This window comes from Amblyraja radiata, chromosome 12 (genome assembly GCF_010909765.2).
Source record: "Amblyraja radiata isolate CabotCenter1 chromosome 12, sAmbRad1.1.pri, whole genome shotgun sequence".
NCBI classification, from domain to species: domain Eukaryota; kingdom Metazoa; phylum Chordata; class Chondrichthyes; order Rajiformes; family Rajidae; genus Amblyraja; species Amblyraja radiata.
In genome coordinates this window covers 37865239-37887009 of record NC_045967.1, presented here as the reverse complement: position 1 = coordinate 37887009, position 21771 = coordinate 37865239, and the positions used below count along the sequence as shown (strand labels likewise).

Below are 21771 nucleotides of genomic sequence, written 5' to 3'. Positions count from 1 at the left end.
GATCTGAATTTGCATCCCTGGTTATATCCTCCTGGGCGACCCTTTAAGGCATATGTTGAAGTGGTACATTTTTCTTTTCCAGAACCTGGCTATTATCAAGATAATGAATTTGGAATTCGGATTGAAGATATTGTCATGGTAGTAAAGGCAGACACTAAGGTAAAACTTGTGAAAATGGTTGTCTTACAGCTCAAACACTCCAATCAGACAAGATATTTTGGCAAGCAGAAAATTACTATAAATACATTGTTTTTGGAACGCATCAAAACTTTTAGCATTTTCAGCACCATTCAGAGCTTTTATGCATTCATTTAAGAACTGCACGGAAATACATTCTTGTGCAAAGTATGGCATAGAGTTGAAAGCATATTGCAACCATATAGATTAAAATGTATTCTTTTGAAACTAAAATAATATTTCACGTAATAAATAAAGGCCAAACTGAAAAAAATTTGAATTCTGAAATAAAAGCAGAATGTCATGGAAAGACACTGCATCAGCATGCAAGAAAATAAATTGTCTAATGCTGGCTTTTATTTCAAAGCTGTTCGGAAATAAAAGTAAGGAAGTGAATTGTACAAGGCGCTGGTGAGAGCATGTGTTGTGGACACTTTCAATCCTTATGTTGCAGCAAAGACATATTATCATTGAAAGGAATTCAGGGAATGTTTATTCAGATGATCTTGAGTATGGAAGGATTGTCATTGAGCAAACGTTGACTAGATTGGATCTGAACTCAATGGAATTTAGAAGTATGTGAGGTTATCTCTTTGAAACATGTAAGATTCTTTGCGAGTTTGATAGGTTGAGTAATGGAAGGTTGTGTCTTGTCATAGAAGAGCCGAGGGTCAGAGGCCATAATCTCTGAATACGCATTTAAGAGTAAGTGGGCACGCATTTAAGACTAAGATGAGGAAAAATTACTCCTTTCAAATGGTTGTGATTCTTCGGCCCCAGAAAGGTTTGGGGGCTGAATTCTTGAATATATTCAAAAATGAGATATATATTTTAATCACAGGGGAATTAAGGGTTATGAGGATAAGCAGGAAAGAGGATGGAAACAGATGGATCAGCCATTGTCTTAATGGATAGTGGAACAGACTCCAGTGGGCAGAATGGCCTATTCCTGTTACTATTTCTCATGATCTAATAAATGGGTGGGTGAGAAGATGACAGATCAAGTAAAATACGGGCACATGTGAAATTGATAACTTGGATAGAGATTAAAAACAAAATGTTCTCAAATTGGTGATTAAACAGTAGCTCAGAGAGTCTTCAGCGCCTTCGTATGTGAATAAGATTGTAACATGCAGGGCAGAAGACAATTCAGAAAACACATGGCATGTTGACCATTTATGCAAGGAATTGGAATGCACTAATTAAAAGTTTTGCTCAATTGCCCAGAGATTAGTGGGACCATACCTGGAATGCTGTGTGGAGGTTTGGGCTCCTTATGTTAGAAAAAATGTACTTGCTTCCCTTGGATATGGTGAAAAAACGGTTTTCTAAGCTATGCCCCATGAGCTTTGAGCAAAATGGATCTATATTTTTGTACGGATATATAGAATGAAAGGAGATCTCATTGAAGCATAAAATATCCTCAACGGCCTTGGCAAAAATGGATGCCTAGAGATTGTCAATCTCAGCTGGAGAGAATAAAACTAAGAGGTATTGTCTCAATTTAAAAGGTCAGTTTAAAAGAATTTCTTCACCAGAACAGTTGGGGATATTTGGAATTCTCTATCCCACCTGCTGTGGATGCTCACTCATTGAACATGTTCAAGGTTCAGATTAATAGATTTTAGAATCCAGGAGAATGAAGAGATATGAGGATTAGGCAGGAAAATGAAGCAACGATAGAAGAGTAACCATGATCTTGTGGATTGCTGGGGCAGGTCAGAGAGTCTTGGTCCAGTTTACTGCTGTTCCTTTTTTCCGATGTGCTGGTGTAATCCGAATTTATCAGCAAATGCTTATTTTATTTGATTGAAAAAAAAGCTTCACATTAACCAGGACTGTATTTGATAAAAGACTAGCAAGACTACTTGCTATTTTATCTCCATTTGTTAAACAATTAAATGCCTTTCAGTACCCATGGTGTCATAATCTACTCTATTTGGATGTCAAAACTTCTAGGACATAGAGTTTTGAATTTGATCAAAACATTTTATTTTGAAATATGGATTAAGATTAGTTGAATGAGTTGATGCTGAAATGCGATTTTAGAGGAAATACTTGCAATGCCACCACATATGATTTATGTTGCATTTGAACCGCAGGTGAAATAAGAATTGTTAAACATTTTTTTGTGCAGCATATGTTTGGTGGAATACCCTACATGACCTTTGAACACATATCTCTTGTTCCTTATGAAAGAAAATTGATTGATCTGTCCATTTTAAATGAGCAGCAGGTGAGTGATTAATTGTTTCTTTACTGCTGACACAAAGAATCGCAGATGCTGGAATGTTCAGCAAAATGCAAACTGCTGGAAGAACGCAGCAGGTCAGGCAGTAGCTAAGGATGGAATGGACAGGCCCTCCACATACTGTGACCTAAAGTGGGATCCCGATCTGAAATGTCATCTGTCAATTCCCTTCACCGATGCTGCCTGACCCAATAAGTTCTTCCTGCACTTAGTATTGTGCTCAAAGTATTATTGCTGCTCCCTAGGACCTGTTCCTTTCCCAACCTCTCACCTACCTATCTCTCATTCCTCTTCAAGACAATTCTTAAAATCAATGATTTTAATTAGGCTCTTAAGGTTCTCGTCCTAATACATAATTATTTCTGGTAACGTTCATGTGAAGCTTTTTGGGATGTGTTTTGCATGTTCTAGTAGAGAAAAGTTGAACTCTTTGTGTTTATTTGACATTCAAAACATTTATTTGTTGAGAGCGTCGGGCATCTCATTTAGATATTTGTAAATTGCTGAGAAAAGACTTGCTTGTTGTAGCGTAATTGTTTATCTTTGTCATTATATAGGACACCACATACATTATCCAAATCATTTATTTCAAACAGGTTGAAATAGCATTGATGGAAAATATATGCGTTCTCCTTTTCAATGCTTTGACTATAGAGGTCTTCACATGACCCTGAACGTCTCTCTGCAGTTTTATGCACCTTATTGCTTCAATGACATTTATAACAACAATATGTGGGCCAGACAGTGCATTACTAATCCAACACGCTTTCAGAATTTCTGGGCACTGTTTGGGAACGGCTCCATTCAAGACTACAAGAAATTGCAGTCATGAACGTAGCCTAGACCATCACACAAACCAACCTCCCTTCCATTGACTCCATCTACACACATTTCATGCTGCCTCAGCAAGTCCATCAGCATAATCAAGGACCAGTCTCACCCATGGTCACTTCCTCTTCTCCCCTCTCCCATCAAGTAAGAGGTACAGAAGTGTGAAAATGCACACCTCCAGATTCAGGGACAGCTTCTTCCTAGCTGTTATCAAGCAACTGGACCATTCAATTAACAACTAGAGAGCGATCCTGACCTACCATCTACCTCATTGGAGACCTTCAGACTATCTTTAATAGGATTTTGCTGGATTTAATCTAGCTCGAGACATTATTCCGTTTACCCCGTGTCTGTACACTGTGGATGGCTTAATTGTAATCATGTATAGTTTTTCCGCTGACTTGACAGCACACAACAAAAAAAGCTGTTTACTGTATCTCGGTAAACGTGACAGTAAACTAAATTAACTAAACAGAACTGAACTAAAAATGTGTCCAAATTCATTTAAATCAATGCAATGGACTAAGTCGTGATGAACATGTTATTGGTTGTAACTGTTAGTCCTAGTGTGGTAACTAGATATCTATCCACTACAGCTTAAGTCTGCATAGCAAAGCATAGCACAATACTGCAGCTACCACTGAAAATGAATTTGGAAATTATATTATTCCTGTTATTATGACTTGCACTTAATTTTTTTTCAATATTATCTTTTCTAGATTCACTGGCTTAACAATTATTATAACAAGATCTGGAAGATAGTATCCCCTGAGCTATACGCACAAAACCTAATGGAAGAATATAACTGGCTTCAGAAACACACTCAACTATTTTCACACAGTGCTTTTGTGACATTATCATTTCCTCTTTTGGTTGGAGTCATGTTGGGAAATTTAATATTACAGGAAAAACTTCAATAGTAATCCTTAAAATTCATAAACCTAACCTTTTTCACAGACCTTTCAGTTTTGATTAGTGATAAAGTGCAGAAACAGCCCATCAGGTCACCGAGTCCATGCCGACTATCAATCACCACACACTTACACTATCCTACGCACACTAGGGACAATTTATAATTTTACCAAGCCAATTAACCTGTACATCTTTAGAGTGTGGGAGGAAACCAGAGCACCTGGAGAAAAAGCCACACAGGTCACAAGGAGAATGTACAAACTCCATAGAGACAGCACCCATAGTCAGTCTCAAACCCTGGCCTCTGGCGCAGTAAGGCAGCAACTCTACCACTGTGACACCGTGCTGCCCCTTAACAGAAAGAAATCCCATGAATTATTCTCATTGCAGGTTATTCCATGTATTAATGTGAAAACTAGGTGTCACTTGTATTATACGGCAACAGTGAAATGTTGCACTAATAAACAAAAATACTACAGAAATATAAAACACATACTAGTGTGTTCAATTTTAAAAAAACACTGCGCTATAGGAACGTAGAACACAGGAACTGGCCCTTCGGCCCGCAATGTCTGTGCCAAACATATTGTCAATATAAACTGATCTCATCTGCCTTCAACAAGATTCATATTCCTCCATTCCCCGTATATCCAAATGCCTATCAAATAGCCTCTTAAACTCCACTATTGTTTCTGTCTCAACCACTACAGCGAGCAGCATGTTCCAAGCACCTAGCACCATCTGTATAAAATAACTTGCCCCACACATCTCCTTTAAATTTTGCCCCTGTCATTTTAAAGCTATGCCCTCTGGTCTTTGACATTTCCAAGTTGACAAAAAGATTCTGACTATCCTATCTACGGATCTCTTCATTTTATATATTTCTATCTTTTTATAAATTTATAATCATATATTAGAGGAAGTATCATCAGTTTTTATGTCAATTTCCCAGCAAGAGAAACCTGACATTTTTAGTTCCCTCACTACCAGAGCTGCTCTGCTGATGTAGGATATCGCATTCTTCATATAGTTCCATTCACTGAGATTCAGGCTTTCAGATTGGTCTCTATCTATGGCAAAATAGAAGATTATTTTATTTTATAGCATAACAGTTCTCTGCCCACATTAGGGACACTTTCCCAAGGGTTATCTTTTGCTGCGAATGAGAATTACACTTGAATTAAAATAAGGGTAGCATATAATAAAATATAGCAGGGGAAAAAAAAGACACAATGTGCTGGAGTAACTCAGCGGGTTCGGCAGCATCCCCAGAGAACATGGATAGATGAGGTTTTGGGTCGGGACCCTTCTTCAGACTGAATAAGTGACTTTGGGTGATTTTTTAGTTTAGTTTAGTTTCGAGATACAGGCCTTTCGGCCCACCAGGTCCGTGCCGGACAGCGATCTCCACACATTAACACTATCCTACACACACTAGGGACAATTTTTACATTTACCAAGCCAATTAACCTGCAAACCTGTACGTCTTTGGAGTGTGGGAGGAAACCAAAGATCTCGGAGAAAACCCACGCAGGTCACGGGGAGGACGTACAAACTCCGTACAGACAGCACCCGTAGTCGGGATTGAACCAGGGTCTGCGGCGCTGCATTCGCTGTAAGGCAGCAACTCTACCGCTGTGCCCAAATACAAAAAGAAAATCAGCCTTGATAATATTTGCCTTAACTTTCTTAAATCGTAAGGTCATAAGAAATAGGAGTAGAATTTGACCATTCGGCCCATCAAGTCTATTCTGCCATTCAATCATGGTTGATTTATTTCTCCCTCCTAACTCTATTCTCCTGCCTTCTCCCCATAACCTCTGACCCGTCTAGTAATCAAGAATCTATCTATCTCTGCCTTAAAAATATTCACTGACTTGGCTTCCACAACCTTCTGTGGCAAAGAATTCCACAAATTCACCACCCTCTGACTAAGGAAATGTCTCCTCATCTCCTTCCTAAAAGAATGTCCTTTAATTCTGAGGCTATGACCTCTAGTCCTAGACTCTTCCACTAATGGAAACATCCTCTCCACATCCACATCCATTTAGGCATCTCCGAAGCTGAGCAAAATAATAACTTGCTGTAACTGCCAAGATCAAAGTTGCAGAGCTGATACGATGTTTTATGTGAACCACAAACATAATATTAAGTGACTGCAGGAGCTCCAAGTGTCAGAACACCCAGATGGCAGTTCTCCATGAATTGGATAATGAGTTATAAAAAAACCCAGCTATATCTCTGCCATGTAGTCTCTGCAGAATAGTTTGAAGAAAATACTTTTAGCCTATTTTCAACTTCGTACTCAACCTTCTAGCATTTTTCAAGTGTTTACTACGCATAGAAGATTGTAAACATAAAACCAAAGAAAGCTTTGACCCAGATAAACTTCTTGCTTCCACTAAAGTACTAAAAAGTTATTATTTCCTTCATCTGTCAATGTTAACCATACTATGCAGTGGCAGAGGCCATACACTCTATGCCAGCTCTCACCCATTAACCCTCTATCCCATTCCAAGCAACACCTTTGCAGTTATAACAAATTCCTCTTTGAATCACTGTGAACACAAAACTTTATCCCTTAATTTCAGAATCGCTGACATCAAAAGCACCCCGATATTCTAGGCTATATAGGAGTCTTTATGACTGCTTTCCATGTCATTTACCCCACCTGCTCTGTCCCAAATGAAGTTGGCCAATTCGACCCTCAATATCCACACAACAGCAAGCTGACCTCTACTCCAATCGGGCGTCTGTTCTGTGAAATCTTTGTTTCCCTCATTTCACGGTTCCAAACGCTACATTTTTCTTTATACATGCTGCTGGGCAACAAAAGAGCTTGCAACAGCAGCTCAGTGGCACACAAGGCCTTGGCATGCTGCACATTGACAACATAACTCACATTTTGCAGCACACATCCATGTCTAAACCAGTAAAAGCTTGATAGGCTTAGCAGGTCAGGCTGCATCTGCAACATTGAAGACCCTCTGTAGATGTGTCCTGATCTGATGAGTATTTCCACCATTTTCAGTTTTTATTTTAGATTTCCAGCATCTGCAGTTTTTTTTTACATGTTCAACTATTTCTAAGGCTACTTTCTCAGTTTGATATGATAATGTTCCTGTTTCCAATTTTTATACACTATGGCTAAATAATTTGAAAGATTGTCTGGAAAATTAACTAAGTAACAATGCATTTATTCTATCTTGAATCAAGTTCTGTTCATCTATCACGCTGCAGCTGCAGAAGAACACTGGTAACTTCAACACTGATTTAATATTATAGAGTTTTTTCATATTCCCCATTGCTGTGTTCCTCTCTCTCCCGCTCTCTCACTCTCCCTCCCACTCTCCCTCCCTCTTTCTCTCTCTTTCTCTCTCTCTCCAATCTTACAGTTCTGCAGCTACAATAAAGCTCAACTAATTATAGTCTTCTGGCTTTCTATCTCCCTTACTTGAAATCTAGCTCTTTAAGCAATCTTTTGATCATGAATCCTAATACCTCAAAATTTGTTTGTTATGAAGTGTGAAATATTTTACTAAATTAATGTATATACGTGTTGTTGAGGATGAGAAACACTAATAAAATATGCATCTCAATCAGCTATGATCTATCCATTCGTTTGTTTTAATGTCTATAAATGCAGAAGAGCTGCAATGTCCTTTGTGAATAAGGATAATATTTGTTTTATAACAATGCAAATTCCATTTCCGTGCAGTAGACTTCAGGAAAAGAGATGTGTTTGCGTGCAGAAAGGTTATAATTCACTCTCTGAATCGTTATCTCATCAATAAATTATTCTCTGCAGTAGCTGAGTTGTAGAATCCTACTTCTGCAGTAGAAGTCATTTTTCTTGCACCATTCAAGAACTTAAAAGATTTTTTATTATTCACAAGAAAGCAATCATACTCTAAAAGATATGATATAAGCACTAATTTCCCACCTAGCTATCCCTTGGCACTTGATTCCAACTACAAACTATTCGACACAGCTTTTCATTTTGATTCATCAAGTTTTACAGAATTAAATTTGAAACACAGCAGCTACATTGCCATAAGAGAGTGTCTAGAAGTTTGAGTATTTTAATGCATGATGGAAAATATACCTACAGGGATAGAAATATAACAGTAAGTATGAGTCACTTCACTCTCCAGAAATTTGACCGCATTTGCCAGCATGAATCGTAGTTAGGCATCCAACGTGATTTCTACGTTGTTCCTCCCACTCTCCAAAGATACAGATTTATAGGTTAATTGGCTTAGTAAAAATTGTAAATTGTTCCTATTGTGTAGTGTGCAGGGTGATCACTGGTTGGCGTGGACTTGGCGGGCCGCAAAGCCTCTTTCTGCACCGTATCTCTAAAGTCTAATGTCTAATCTGGCAGACCTCAGCAATAACATTTAGAATTGGTCATAAAATTTCCTCCATCCTGACTACCCCTTAGGGTTGTGTGCTCAGTTCCCTGCTCTATTCCCTGTATACCTGTGATTGTGCAGCAAACTATAGTACCTACTCGATCTTTAAAGTTGCCGATGATACCACTGTGGTCTGCCGGATAAATTACAACAATGAGACAAGGTACAGGAAAGCGATGGAAAACCTTGAGGCACCATGGTCTCAGTACAACGCCTACCCTTAACGGTAGCAAAATGAAAGAGTTGTATGTTGAATCAAGAAAACAAGGAAGTGAACTCAACCCTGTCCTCATCAGCTGACGTACAGATGGCTGACAGATTCAAGTTCTCTGCAATTTCTAGGCACAGGTCTCAGGTTATGCTACAGAAGCTACTCGGGTCTTCTTATCGAATCGACATCACAAGATTAGAAATTGTTCAGCCTGAATTGAACACACTTCATGGCATCTGCAAACAATTGCTTCTTGTGCGCGGTGGTGGAAAGATTGGTGGAAACAGGGCCGCGACGTGAATGTTCTTTCCTTGATCCCGCTACTCCGGTGATTCATGAGAATGTTTTAGTTTTGATAAAAAATATTGGTGCAAGAATGCAACTGGATTGATTTCTAATTGCGAACTGTTGCATAAGGCTTGAGGTACTGAACAGTCTGCAGCTGTGACCCATATTTTTGCATGAGAATGCCAGCTCAACTCCTACAGGTTAACAATCGTCAAATACAACAAGAGAACATTGTGGCTTGGTGTGGGGTTTATTGCTGCATTAAAGCCTTTGCTGGAGCTGTACCACTTCAACCTCAGGTAGCTAGTGATTTTTATCTAGCTTGCACATTTCCTGGATTAAAATCTTCAAAATACTTTTGGTATGCAAAAAGTATTTGGCCGAAACTACACTCTATGCAGATTTCTGCTTTTACATGAAAGCTAATATTATTTTCCTGCTTTAGTAACAAATTCACCAACAGGAATGATACAGTATCTTTCAGAATATGGCAAGATGCCTAATTAAATTTACAAACTATAATTTAACTGATCCGAATGCAGGCATTCTATCTACTTGATCCCTTGACTCCTGTTATAAATATTAATGATTTAGACCTTATTGTAGTGGAGGGGGGGGGGGGGGGGGGGGGGATGGTACATAAGGAACTTTGCGGGCAATACGAGTATAGGTCAAATCGTTGACAGTGAGGTGAAATCTTACTGCAGTAAGATCCAATTAGTCTGATAGGTTGTGCATAAAAGTGGCAATTTAATGTAAAGAAGGTCATGCATTTGAGGAGTTGCAGCAGGGCTGGATTTACGTATAAGCTGGACAAGCTTAATTTTAGGACCTCGAGATCTAGGCGGGGGGCCTACTCACCTCGCTGCCTCACCAGACCCGTCGAACCTCACAGCCCCACCAACCATCCGCCCACCGGGACCTCCTACTCTCTGCCCGCTGACCCTGGCCACTCCACCGCCCTCCAGCAGCCCGCAGCCATCGCCTTACCTGCAGCCTGGACTCAGCACCGGGCCTGAAGTTTTCACGCTGCAGATTCCCACTCCCCTGGGTTTGACTGCGCTGGGTCCTAGCGCTAGTCCCCCTAACTCTGGTAACCTCAGTGGCTGTTCCACTGGGTCTTCCCCATTCCCCTCAAACCATGTGACCCCAGCTCTTCCCCACCCACACTACAGTCCTCATACCCCCTGACCACCCACCACCCCTCCTCCAGACATCGCCTTGGCCTCAGTCCACTCACCTGCCTTCCTCCGGCACCAACCCCCATCCCTGCTGTTTGTTCACCATCCCCCCTGACCTCCCCCTCTCTGATACCGAATGGTCTGTCCTCAGCAGAGGTCTCACCTTTGTCCCCCTCCGTCCCCACCTCAATGAGTTCCGCGCCCGCCACGATTTGGAGCTCTTCTTCCGTTGCCTCCGCCTCACACCGTTATTCCATGGGAAGGAGTCCTCGCCCCCATTGATGATCCCTTTTCCCGTCTCCAACGGACCCCCTCCTCTTGGACCTCCCATCATTGGTACAATGAAATTTGGGGGTCACCATCCGACATCGGAACGGGAGAAAATTCTCAGCGGCTTGGACTTCCGAATCGGCCACTTCCTACCGGAGACCGTGGCTCCCGAAGTCCACAGGCTGAGCTGGGCGGAGATTCACGCTGGCGGCCCTCGGCAAAGGGTTCCCAGGGCTCCGCGATATTAAAATCAGCGCGGCCCGAGGCTGGGACCTCCGCAAACCACAGCTCCATGATGTTGAAGCAGCAGGCCCAACACTCAAGAGCTTCAAACGGCGATCCAGGTAAGGCATCGCTCGCTCAGCGGTGAATCCAATATGTATTTTAAAACCAACTGTTTAATGATATCATACAGTAGGATCTAAAAGTGTCACACTGTCACTGTTGGGTAGTCATGGTCCTCTAGTCGTGGGGGTGGGAGATTGGGAGGGGGGGGCCCTCACAAGTGAAATAGCTTAGGGCCTCACTTCATCTAAATCCGGCCCTGAGTTGCAGCAAGGTACGGGAGTGGATAAATGGATGAATCTTCTGTGGTGTGGCATAATAAAGGATATTGGAGTGTACATCTACAGATCCTCAAGGCAGCAGGACAGGTCAATAAAGATGGCTAAAACATAAGACTCATGGGTGCTTTTCTTTATTAGCATAGAGTAGGGAGGTCACGAAGGAACTGTGCACAACTGTAGTTAGATGGGAGGTACACAAAATTGCTGGGGAAACTCAGCGGGTGCAGCAGCATCTATGGAGCAAAGGAAATAGGCGACGTTTCGGGCCGAAACCCTTCTTCAGATTGATGGGGGGTGGGGGGGGGGGGGGAGAAGGAAGGAAAAGGGGAGGAGGAGGAGGAGCCCGAGGGCAGGCGGATGGGAGGGTGGGAGGAGACAGCTAGAGGGTTAAGGTAGGGGAGGAGTCAGCAAGGGCTAGCAAAATTGGGAGAATTCAATGTTAATGCCATCCGGACGCAAGGTCCCCAGACGGAATATGAGGTGCTGTTCCTCCAATTTCCGCTGTTGCTCACTCTGGCAATGGAGGAGACCCATGACAGAGAGGTCGGATTGGGAATGGGAGGGGGAGTTGAAGTGCTGAGCCACCGGGAGTTCAGGTAGGTTATTGCGGACTGAGCGGAGGTGTTCGGCGAAACGATCGCCCAACCTCCGCTTAGTCTCCCCGATGTAAATCAGCTGACATCTAGAGCAGCGGATGCAGTAGATGAGGTTGGAGGAGATACAGGTGAACCTTTGTCGCACCTGGAACGACTGCTTGGGTCCTTGAATGGAGTCGAGGGGGGGACGTGAAGGGACAGGTGTTGCATTTCTTGCGGTTGCAACGGAAAGTGCCCGGGGAGGGGGTGGTACGGGAGGGAAGGGAAGAATTGACAAGGGAGTTGCGGAGGGAGCGGTCTTTGTGGAAGGCAGACATAGGGGGAGATGGGAAGATGTGGCGAGTGGTGGGGTCACGTTGGAGGTGGCGGAAATGGCGGAGGATTATTTGTTGTATTTGCCGGCTGGTGGGGTGAAAGGTGAGGACTAGGGGGACTCTGCCCTTGTTGCGAGTGCGGGGATGGGGAGAGAGAGCAGTGTTGCGGGGTATGGATGAGACCCTGGTGCGAGCCTCATCTATGGTGGCGGAGGGGAATCCCCGTTCCCTGAAGAACAAGGACATTTCCGATGCCCTGATATGGAATGTCTCATCCTGGGAACAGATGCGGCGTAGGCGGAGGAATTGGGAGTAGGGGATGGAGTCTTTACAGGGGGCAGGGTTGGAAGACGTGTAGTCCAGATAGCCATGTGAGTCAGTGGGTTTGTAATGTATGTCGGTCAGGAGTCTGTCCCCTGCGATGGAGATGGTGAGGTCAAGGAATGGTAGGGAAGTGTCGGAAATCGTCCAGGTGTATTGGAGTGCCGGATGGAAGTTGGTGGTGAAGTCAGTCAGTTGTGTGTAGGTGCAGGAGGTGGCCCCAAAGCAGATGGGAGCCAGATTATAAATTATACTTCTTCAGAAGATTAAGGAGATTCAGCATGAATTGAATTGAACTTATACAGGCGTATAGTGGAGAACATACTGATTGGTTGAATCACTGCCTGGTTCGGTAGCTTGAATGCCCAAGCACTAAGGAGGTTGTAGAAAATGGTGGACATTTCTCGATCCATCATGGGTATTGATCTCTCCACCATCATAGAGTCATAGATGATACAGTGGGAACAGGTCCTTCGGCTCAACTTGCTCATACCGGCCAACATGTCCCAGCTACACTAGTCCCACCTGCCAGCACTTGGTCCATATCATATTGTTTTCAACAATGGTGCAATATGAGGTATCTTGCAATCCTCTGACGCACTCTGTAGTCAGGTAAAACGGAAACATTCGAGTCAGACCCTTTGTAATTTCACTCCTTTGTTGGTCATGATCGAGTGATGTTTGAAACGGACATGTTTTATACCAGAGAAAGCAATTTTTACTTACAAACAAATAATAATTTGTTGACAATTCAAAGAAATTAGTTGTATTCATTAATAATATATCATGAATGAACATAACTACACAAAATACAACATGAACATCATGCTGGATCAGGCAATGGCTATTTCTTGACCACCACTGACACAATGAGACAAATTGTACATGAGACAAATCCTGTCTATACAATATCAAATATATTGAAATCATGAATTATTATATTTTCACTTGTATCTTTGAATTTTAGAGGAAGCACATACAAAATATACAAAGCAAAAGTGTTGTGAGCAGCAAATTTAAATGCAATTTGTAATTAAAGTAGCGCAGTTTGTTTCAATTTTAGTTTCCAATTGACACTAATATCGTCAAACAGAAAACAATTACAGTAGTTACTATGGCAACCTGGCCCATTCAGTTGGAGGAGGCGCAAATTAAAATCTTAAGAAATCAGACTTCCTCATGGTAACAAAAACAGAAAATGCTGATAATTCTCAGCAGGTCAGGCCGCATGTGTGGGAAGAGAAACAGGGTTAATATTTCAGGTTGGCGACCCATCTTCAGAATTGTAGCAGAAACACAAGAAGCTCAGAAGGGAGGGTGGGGGAGGGGTCTGTCTCCGATAGATGAAACTGGGGTGAACACGGAGCTAAGCAGTAAGCAAGTTATCTTGTCTCGTGTCTCCATCAATGGTGTGGATGCGCAGTTTACCAGGGGGTACAAATACCTTGGAGTGTACATAGACAGTAAACTGGACTGGTCCAGGAACGCTGAGGCAAATTTACAAGAAGGGACAGAGTCGCCTGTACTTTTTGAGAAGGCTCCGCTCCTTCAATGTCTGCAGTAAGATACTGCAGATGTTCTACCAATCGGTGGCCAGTGCCATCTTCTTCACTGCCATGTGCTGGGGCAACAGGGCGAAGGCTGCGGAAACCAATACAATCAATAAACTCATCAGGAAGGCTGGCATCGTCCAGGGGGTGGAGTTGGATTCATGATAGTTGGTCTTGGAGGGAAGGATGCACTTCAAACTGTGGGGCATCCTGCACAATACAGCTCACCCCCTCCATGACACACTGGTCAACCTGAGGAGTACCTACAGCAACTGAACTTTGTGCCTCCCACCACAGTGATGAATGCTGTGGTGCAGGGCCGGCCTTAGGAGGTGCGGGGCCCAATTGGGAAACATTTTCGTAGAAATATATAAATAAATAATTGTGATTGAGTCACGTGCCGTGGGTAACATGACAATTCGGGGGAGAGTTCCTTTCACAGCGTGTGGGGAGTCTAGCCAGGGGTAAAGTTGCGAGGAGGGAAGGAGCGTTGAGAAGGAGAGGGTCGGGTTCATGCCAGTAACACTCACTCCCCGCTCCCGCGGCGCTCCGGGCGTCACCGCATTGTGGCCGGGGAGAGAAGCAGCTCGCGTGGCTACGAGCGGCTTCCATCACCGGACAGCGGAACCGACTGCCATCTCAGCACCTTCTGCCGGCCCGCTCACCTCTGGCAGCGACTCGGGAGAAAAGACCCTTCTTTAGACTGAACTGAACTCTCGTCGGTGAGAGTATTTGTGATTGTCTGAAGAAGGGTCTCGACCAGAACCGCAACCCTCTCCCCTGAGCCCCTGCCCGTCCCGCTGAGCCACCACAGACAGGGAGTTGAAGGTAGACACAGGGGGATCCACCTTCAACTTCAGAGCCAAACAAAAAACACAGAGTGCTGGAGGAACTCAGCGGGCAAGGCAGCACCCGCGGAGGGAACACATCACTTATCAGGAGCCACCACGGGCCAGGACTTTTCCCCCCCAACAGAAAGGAACCGCAGATGCAGCCATCACCGCAAAACGTCTAAGAATTAACTGTAGATACTGGAAAATAAAAAGGTAGACAAAAATGCTGGAGGAACTCAGCGGGTGTGAGGCAGCGTCTATGGAGCGAAGGAAATAGCCAATGTTTCGGGCCGGGTCTAAAGAAGGGTTTCGACTCGAAACGTTGCATATTTCCTTCACTCCATAGAGGGGGGGGGGGGGGGGGGGATGCAGGGAGTCAGATAGACGGTGCAATGACAGGGGGGATCCCAGTGTGAGAGTGAGTCACCACCTGCGTACAGCATTCCCACATCCCCCTTCTCCACCAAGCAAGGCACACTCCTCTCTCCCCTCTGCCCTCTCCCCCCTTCCTTCCCTCATCCTCCCCCCTCTCTAAAGAAGGAGGCAAGGGGAGGGGGAGGGAGAGGGAGATCTAAAGGGTAACTGGTTTTGGTCTCCAATCACCTCACAAAGGGCAGCCAACAGTGGTGGTGAAGCAGAAGGGAGCTCTCTCCCACTCTCTCCTCTCTCCCGCTCTCTCCTCCCCCCCCCCCCTCTCTCCCCCCCCCCCCTCTCCCCCTCTCTCTCCAACTCTCCTTCCCTCCTCTCTTTTTTTTTTTTTTTTTTTTTTCAAATTCCAAGACTTTATTCAACACATCAAATAATACAACAGATCACGTCATACACAAAACGAAATTACATTATACCAAGTGTCATTATAGTACAACATTACAATAATTATTCAAAATACTCTCAACCCCACGTGGTGACCAGCGCCCAAGGAATACCTCCAAAGTCCCCGTGAACACCGCATGTTCCCTCTTCAGGGACACACGTGCACGGACGTAGGCCCGAAAGAGGGGCAAGCAGCCGACTCTTGCCTGACCATCCATCGCCTGCTGCCTGGACCCGCGTATGGCCATCTTGGCCAGGCCCAGGAGTAGACCGACAGGTAGGTCCCACCCTCCCACTTGGCTCTCTCCACACCCTGCCTTGTGTCCAAACACAAGAATCGTAGGACTAAAATGTAACCAGAACTTTAGGAACAGCCCCTTCAGATATTGATACAGGGGCAGTAGCCTCTCACACTCTATATAAATGTGGAACACGGTCTCTTCCTCGCCACAGAAAATACAGGCAGCGGACGAGTCTGTGAACCGACTCAAAAGTTTGTTACATGCCACCGCTCTGTGCAGCACTCTCCACCCCAGGTCTTGGGAGCCAACAAGGACCTTCCCCGCCTTCAGGTGGTAACACCGTCCGCCATGGAGTGTCGGGACGGGAGACGAAGGCAAGGAGGTGCAGAATGTGCAGGAACATTCTATACAGTGACCGTCTCTTCGCGTCACGAAACAGCACGCTAATCATCTCCGAAAGGCGGCTCAGGTTGTGTGGAGCCGGTGTCCGAGATATATCCCGGAACCAAGGCCCGATGAGCAGATCTGACGGAGCGGGTAAGAGCTCATTCAAAACCACTCTAGGCTCGCGCCTCTCCTCGACACCCGCCATGATTTGGTGAGGACCGGCCACTCCCGCAGCCGCAACATCCCCCTCCCCTCATGGAGCAACACGCTGGCTGAAAACAACCAGATTCCACACTCTTAACACATCCCGGTAGAAAACAGGCAAGCCCCTTAGGGCGGGTCGACTGATGCCCGCCTCCGGGAGCCGCGAGACCCCCCTTAGACAACGACCCCGTCGGAAAAAATACGTGGCCAAAACGTGCCATCTGGGGGGGTTCTCTATATACATATACCTCCTCAGAGTCCTGAGGCGGAGAGCCGCCACCTGGGTCCGCACGCATACCACGGACTGGCCACCCTCCTCTAACGGCAGGACCGCTGCGGAAACCCAGTGCTTCCTATTTCCCCAAAAGAAGTCCACCAGCTTCTTCTGTAAAGCATTTACAAAAATGGAAGGCGGGACAAGAGTAGCCAGCCGGTACCATAACATGGAGGCCACCAGCTGGTTTATGACCAACACCCTCCCCTGAAAAGAAAGAACTCCAAGCAGACCTGACCAGCGCCCCAGCCTGGCAACCACTTTAGTCTCCAACTCCTGCCAGTTTGCCGGCCAAGCATCCTCAGTGGGACTCAGGTACACCCCCAGATAGAGGAGGTGCGTGGTGCTCCACGCAAACATTACCATCTCCTCTGGCAGGGAGTCCACCTGCCACTGATCCACTAAAAGTCCAGAGCACTTGCTCCAATTAATCCTGGCAGAAGATGCAGCCGAGAATATCTTCTGGCAATCACGCATCCTCCGCAGGTCACCAGGATCGGTGAACATAAGGAGAACATCATCGGCATATGCCGAAAGAACCAACTCCACCCCCGGGCCCGGTAGGGCCAGGCCTGTCAACCTCCTCCGAAGAAGACACAGGAACGGCTCCACACAGACCGCGTACAACTGACCTGACATGGGGCACCCCTGACGGACCCCCCTCCCAAAATGAAAGGGAGCCAACAAGGCACCATTAACCTTCACAAGGCACTCCACTGCAGCATACAAGAGGCGGACCCGGGCCACAAAATGCGGTCCAAATCCGAACGCTTGCAACGTTCCGAAAAGGTATTCATGCTCTACCCTATCAAAAGCCTTCTCCTGATCAAGAGACAGAAAAGCAGCTGACTGACCAGTTCCCTGTGCTAGATAAATCAGGTCCCTAACCAGGTGGATGTTATCCTGAATGGACCGACCAGGGACTGTGTAGGACTGGTCATGGTGAATCAACTGAGACAGCACGGAGCCCAGGCGATTTGCTATCGCCCGTGCAAAAACTTTATACTCTGTGCATAGGAGAGAGACCGGGCGCCAGTTTTTCAACAAGCGGAGTTCCCCCTTCTTGGGCAGCAGGACAACAACTGCTCTACGCCATGAGAGGGGCATCTCCCCGGTCGCCAGGCTCTCCCCCAGAACCAACATGTAATCACCCCCCAGGATACCCCAGAAAGCTCTTACAAACTCTACCGTCAGCCCATCCAGCCCGGGGAACTTACCCCTCCTGAGCTGATGCAATGCACGAGTCAACTCCTCCAAAGATAAAGGGCCATCAAGAAGATCGGCCACCTCCCTATCTATAATCGGTAGACTCTCCCACAGGTCCTGCTGAGCTTCCCCGCTGACTCCACCTGCGGAGAACAGGGATCCATAAAAGGACCTGACCAAGGCACTAATCCTCTCTGGATCCGTGACAGAGGAGCCATCATCTGCTAGCAGCTCCACGAGCTGTTTGCGGGCTCCCCGCCCTTTCTCCAGAGAGAAAAAGAAAGGCGAAGCTCGATCCAGATCGTGCAGCATCTGGACCCGCGCCCTCACATAAGCGCCTCGGGACCGCTCAAGTTGCAGGTTCCTCAAGGCTTCCTTCTTCTCATGAAACACCCCCCATTCGCAAGATTCACCTCCAACCTGACCCAGGCGAGACTCTGCGTCCATCAGCTTCCTCTCAAGCTTCTCAACCGCTGAGTCCCGCCGCCCGGTCGACCCCCACGTGTATTCCTTACAAAAAATACGGATGTGAGCTTACCCCACATCCCACCACTGCCTAAGGGAAGAGAAGCACCTCTGCCTCTCTCTCCACCTCACCCAAAACCGACTGAATGACTCCCGGAAACACCGATCCTCCAGCAGCCGGTTATTAAAGTGCCAGTACGCAGACCCTGCCCGAGCGCACGCTGGATTAAAATCCGCACGCACCAGACAATGGTCCGAGCATGGCACCAGCTGCATTGAGGCCGCTGAGACACGGGAAACAAATGCTCGGGAGATATATATTCGATCAATGCGGGAACCTCCGCCCTCAGACCTCCGCGAAAAAGCAGTGGAGTCTGGGTTGAGGTCCCGCCACGCATCAACCAACTCAAAAGAATCAATCAACCCTCTCAGCTTCTTCGCTACAGCAGGGGCACACTGAGTACCAGAACGATCTCGCACCTCAAGTGTGCAGTTAAAGTCCTCCCCAAGGAAGACACACTCTCCCCGATCAATAGTGCTCAACAGAGCATTCACCTCCTGAAGTAGGCCGGCCTGCATCGTGCCGGAGCTGGGGGCATACACGTTAATGAAATGCAACGGCATGCCATCCAGGCTCACTGCCAGATGGAGCAAACGTCCTGGCACAACTTCTTGCACTTTTATAATATTGGGCAGGAAATTCTGAGCCAACAAAATGGCCACCCCACTCGAATTTGAGCTAAGATGACTCATATAGACCTCACCTTCCTACTCCAATCTCCAGGTGGGTTCATCACTGACAACAGTATGCGTGTCCTGCAGAAAACACACTGCAAATTTCCCCTCCCTAAGGACCGATAAAAGCTGGAATCTGCGAAAACTCGCTCTACTCCCGTTTAAGTTTAGGGTAACTAACGTGAATGCACTGGTACATTAGATTGAAATCCTCCCACTTCTCCTCCTGGGCTCTGTAGCCCTCTCTCTTAGGAGCTCCAAAAAGCCCCTAAGCTGGAACTGCTCAGAGCCAGGAAGATCACTATCCTCGGTGGCAAGGATAGCCTCGAGAGTTTCAACTAAGGCCGACAGATCAGCCCACCGTCTCTTAGCAGCATCAATCTTTGTCCTGCTGGTACGGCTTGTTTTTAAAAACTCCCGCACCTCACAGATAACAATTGCATGAGATTCGTCCTTGGTTCCTGGGCTATCGGCCAAGTTTCTCGCACCTGACACAACACGCTCAGCATCACCAAGCTCATTTTCAGAAGTCGAAAGACCAGAGCTCTCTGGAATTTCGCTAACCCCTTCACACAAACTGGCCCCATCCCTCTCCCCCTCCTCCGACATGTCACCACCCCCAGGATCAATGCCGGGGAAGGGTCCCGAAGCCCCTATCCGCATCACGCAGCCCACTGACTGGCTGGGCTCCTGCGCTCTGTCCTCACCCTCCACATCTGGGCCTGGGGAAGAGAAAACAAGAGGCACCCCCAGGGTCTGTGGTAAACTGGCACCCCCAGAATCCGAAAGAAGGTCGCTGCCTGAAACAACTCCGACCTCCACAGCACCGAAAGCACCCCCTCCACTGGCAACACCCAGAGACTCTCCGCCAGTCTTTTTTCTCTCCCCTGCCAAATCAGACGGCAGTACAATACACACCTCGGCACCTCCACTGGCTCCAATATTGAGCACTGATTGGTACACCATTCCCCCCGGCCCCCCTCCCTCGGGCTGACTCTGCTCATCCCCCGTCTCAGGGTCCACACTACCAGGTGAGCTTGTCCCACCCTCCAGCGTGCTAACACCCTTAGTAGGCCTCTGAAATGAGGGGACCTCCTCCGACCCAGAGGACGCACCCCCAGGGGAGCCAAGATCAACACACGATGAGATACCTCCCTCGGAGGGCCCCTGTGATGAAAGAACCTCCCCCCGCCCAGAGGACACAGCTCCAGAGGGGTCTACCCCGTCACCTGACCCTATGGTACCCTCGAGAGATCCCTGAAGTGGAGGCTCAACCTCCAACCCAGAAGACGTCATTTCCTGACCTCCACCCACATCGGTGGTGGAAGGACTGGAAAACTGCACCCCCCTTACTTTGGACTCACGTCCTTGCTCTTCCTCGCCAGGCCCAATCCTCCTTTTTGTCCCACTAGCATGCGGCGGTGTGGTGACCTCCATAAAGGAAGGGTCTTCCGCCTCCACACTACCCCCAGCCACTTTACCACCCGCACGTGTTACCTTCCCTACTCCCGTCAGAGCCACCTCAGCTCCTTGCTGGGCCACGGCAGTTTCACTCTGGACCTCCCTGGAGCTGACAGGCACCCCTTGGGTGATCTCCGCACTCGGCAGTTGCACACCCACCTACTTTTGACTCGCTTGCGTAATCTTTTTCTGCTTCTTCCTCTTCTTCTTCTGCTGCTCCCATTTCTCTCCACCCTCCCTCTGTGCCTCACCTTCAGCCACCCCCACAGGTTCAGGATGTAGGGGGCGGGGGCCCTCGCTGCCCCGGGTCCCCAAGGCGGAAACTGCAGACCCAGAAGGGCTATCCCCGCTGCCCCGGATCACCGAGGCAGAGCCAGCCGCCCCAGCCAGGTCAGCAATTCCACCCCGCCCCTCCGAGGCATGATGAGCCACCGCTGATGGGCCAGCAGTGCATTCCTGGGCCGCTGCGCTAGAGGTTCTGGCAGCGACCCCGTGATTAGGACATTCCCTACGGAGATGTCCATAACCACCACACGCATGACACCGTGCCTTTCCCCAACTCCAACGCACGGTTCTAGGGAAACCCCTACACTCCACCTCAAAACTCCCCTCATCGCCTTCCCCCTCCCCCACCTTCACGAACACCCTCCTTTTGAAACTGAGAATCCCTTTTTCCTCCAGGTCCCCCCCAGGGTGCATGAGCCTAAAGCACTTAGACCGCACCTCCCCAATCTGAGACAGGTGTGGAATGAGTGTCGCATCCGGAATACATGTAGGGTAACTCCGCAGGAGAACCGGTCTCACCCTGGACACCCATGGGTCCACCTGTATATGGACCCCCCCAACTGAAATCCCCCTCTCCACCACTGTGGCCACATCCTCCCGGTTCTTCAATATTATCTCAACCTTTCCCCTCTCGAGCTCGGAAGAGACAATAGCCCCCCTACCAAGAAGGGCATTCATAGCCTTCGTAATTGCTCCCCTGGACATCTGGGGCCCAGTTTGAACCGAGATACCAAAACTGTCCCAGTCCAAGTCAACATGAAGCTCATGTTCAGATGGCCTCGCTTCCGCTGCTGATGTCACTGCTGCGTAGCTCTTCGCCTTCGGCCGCGCCCCCGCCATCGCCATCCGGGCAGAGGCACAAACCAGCTCCCGGCACCCCAGCAGCTCAGCAAAATAAATTCCCAGGGACAGTCACAGTCCAAAGCAATCCTCAAAAAGCAAAGTCCTCCAGCTGAAGAAGGAAAGTTCCAAACTCGTCCACG

The 21771-nt window shown here is 47.0% G+C and overlaps 1 protein-coding gene across 2 annotated transcripts in view; it reads left to right on the top strand.

Annotated features, from left to right (window-relative positions):
- xpnpep2 (X-prolyl aminopeptidase 2) overlaps nucleotides 1-4383 on the top strand; it is an 85391-nt gene extending 81008 nt beyond the window's left edge. For both annotated transcript variants that reach the window (XM_033030554.1, XM_033030553.1), the window contains 3 exons: nucleotides 83-159; nucleotides 2315-2413; nucleotides 3979-4383. In XM_033030554.1, the coding sequence (XP_032886445.1) occupies nucleotides 83-159; nucleotides 2315-2413; nucleotides 3979-4179 (377 nt within the window). In that variant the 3' untranslated portion in view covers nucleotides 4180-4383. The remainder of the gene's footprint in view (nucleotides 1-82; nucleotides 160-2314; nucleotides 2414-3978) is intronic.
- Nucleotides 4384-21771: the final 17388 nt, after the last annotated feature.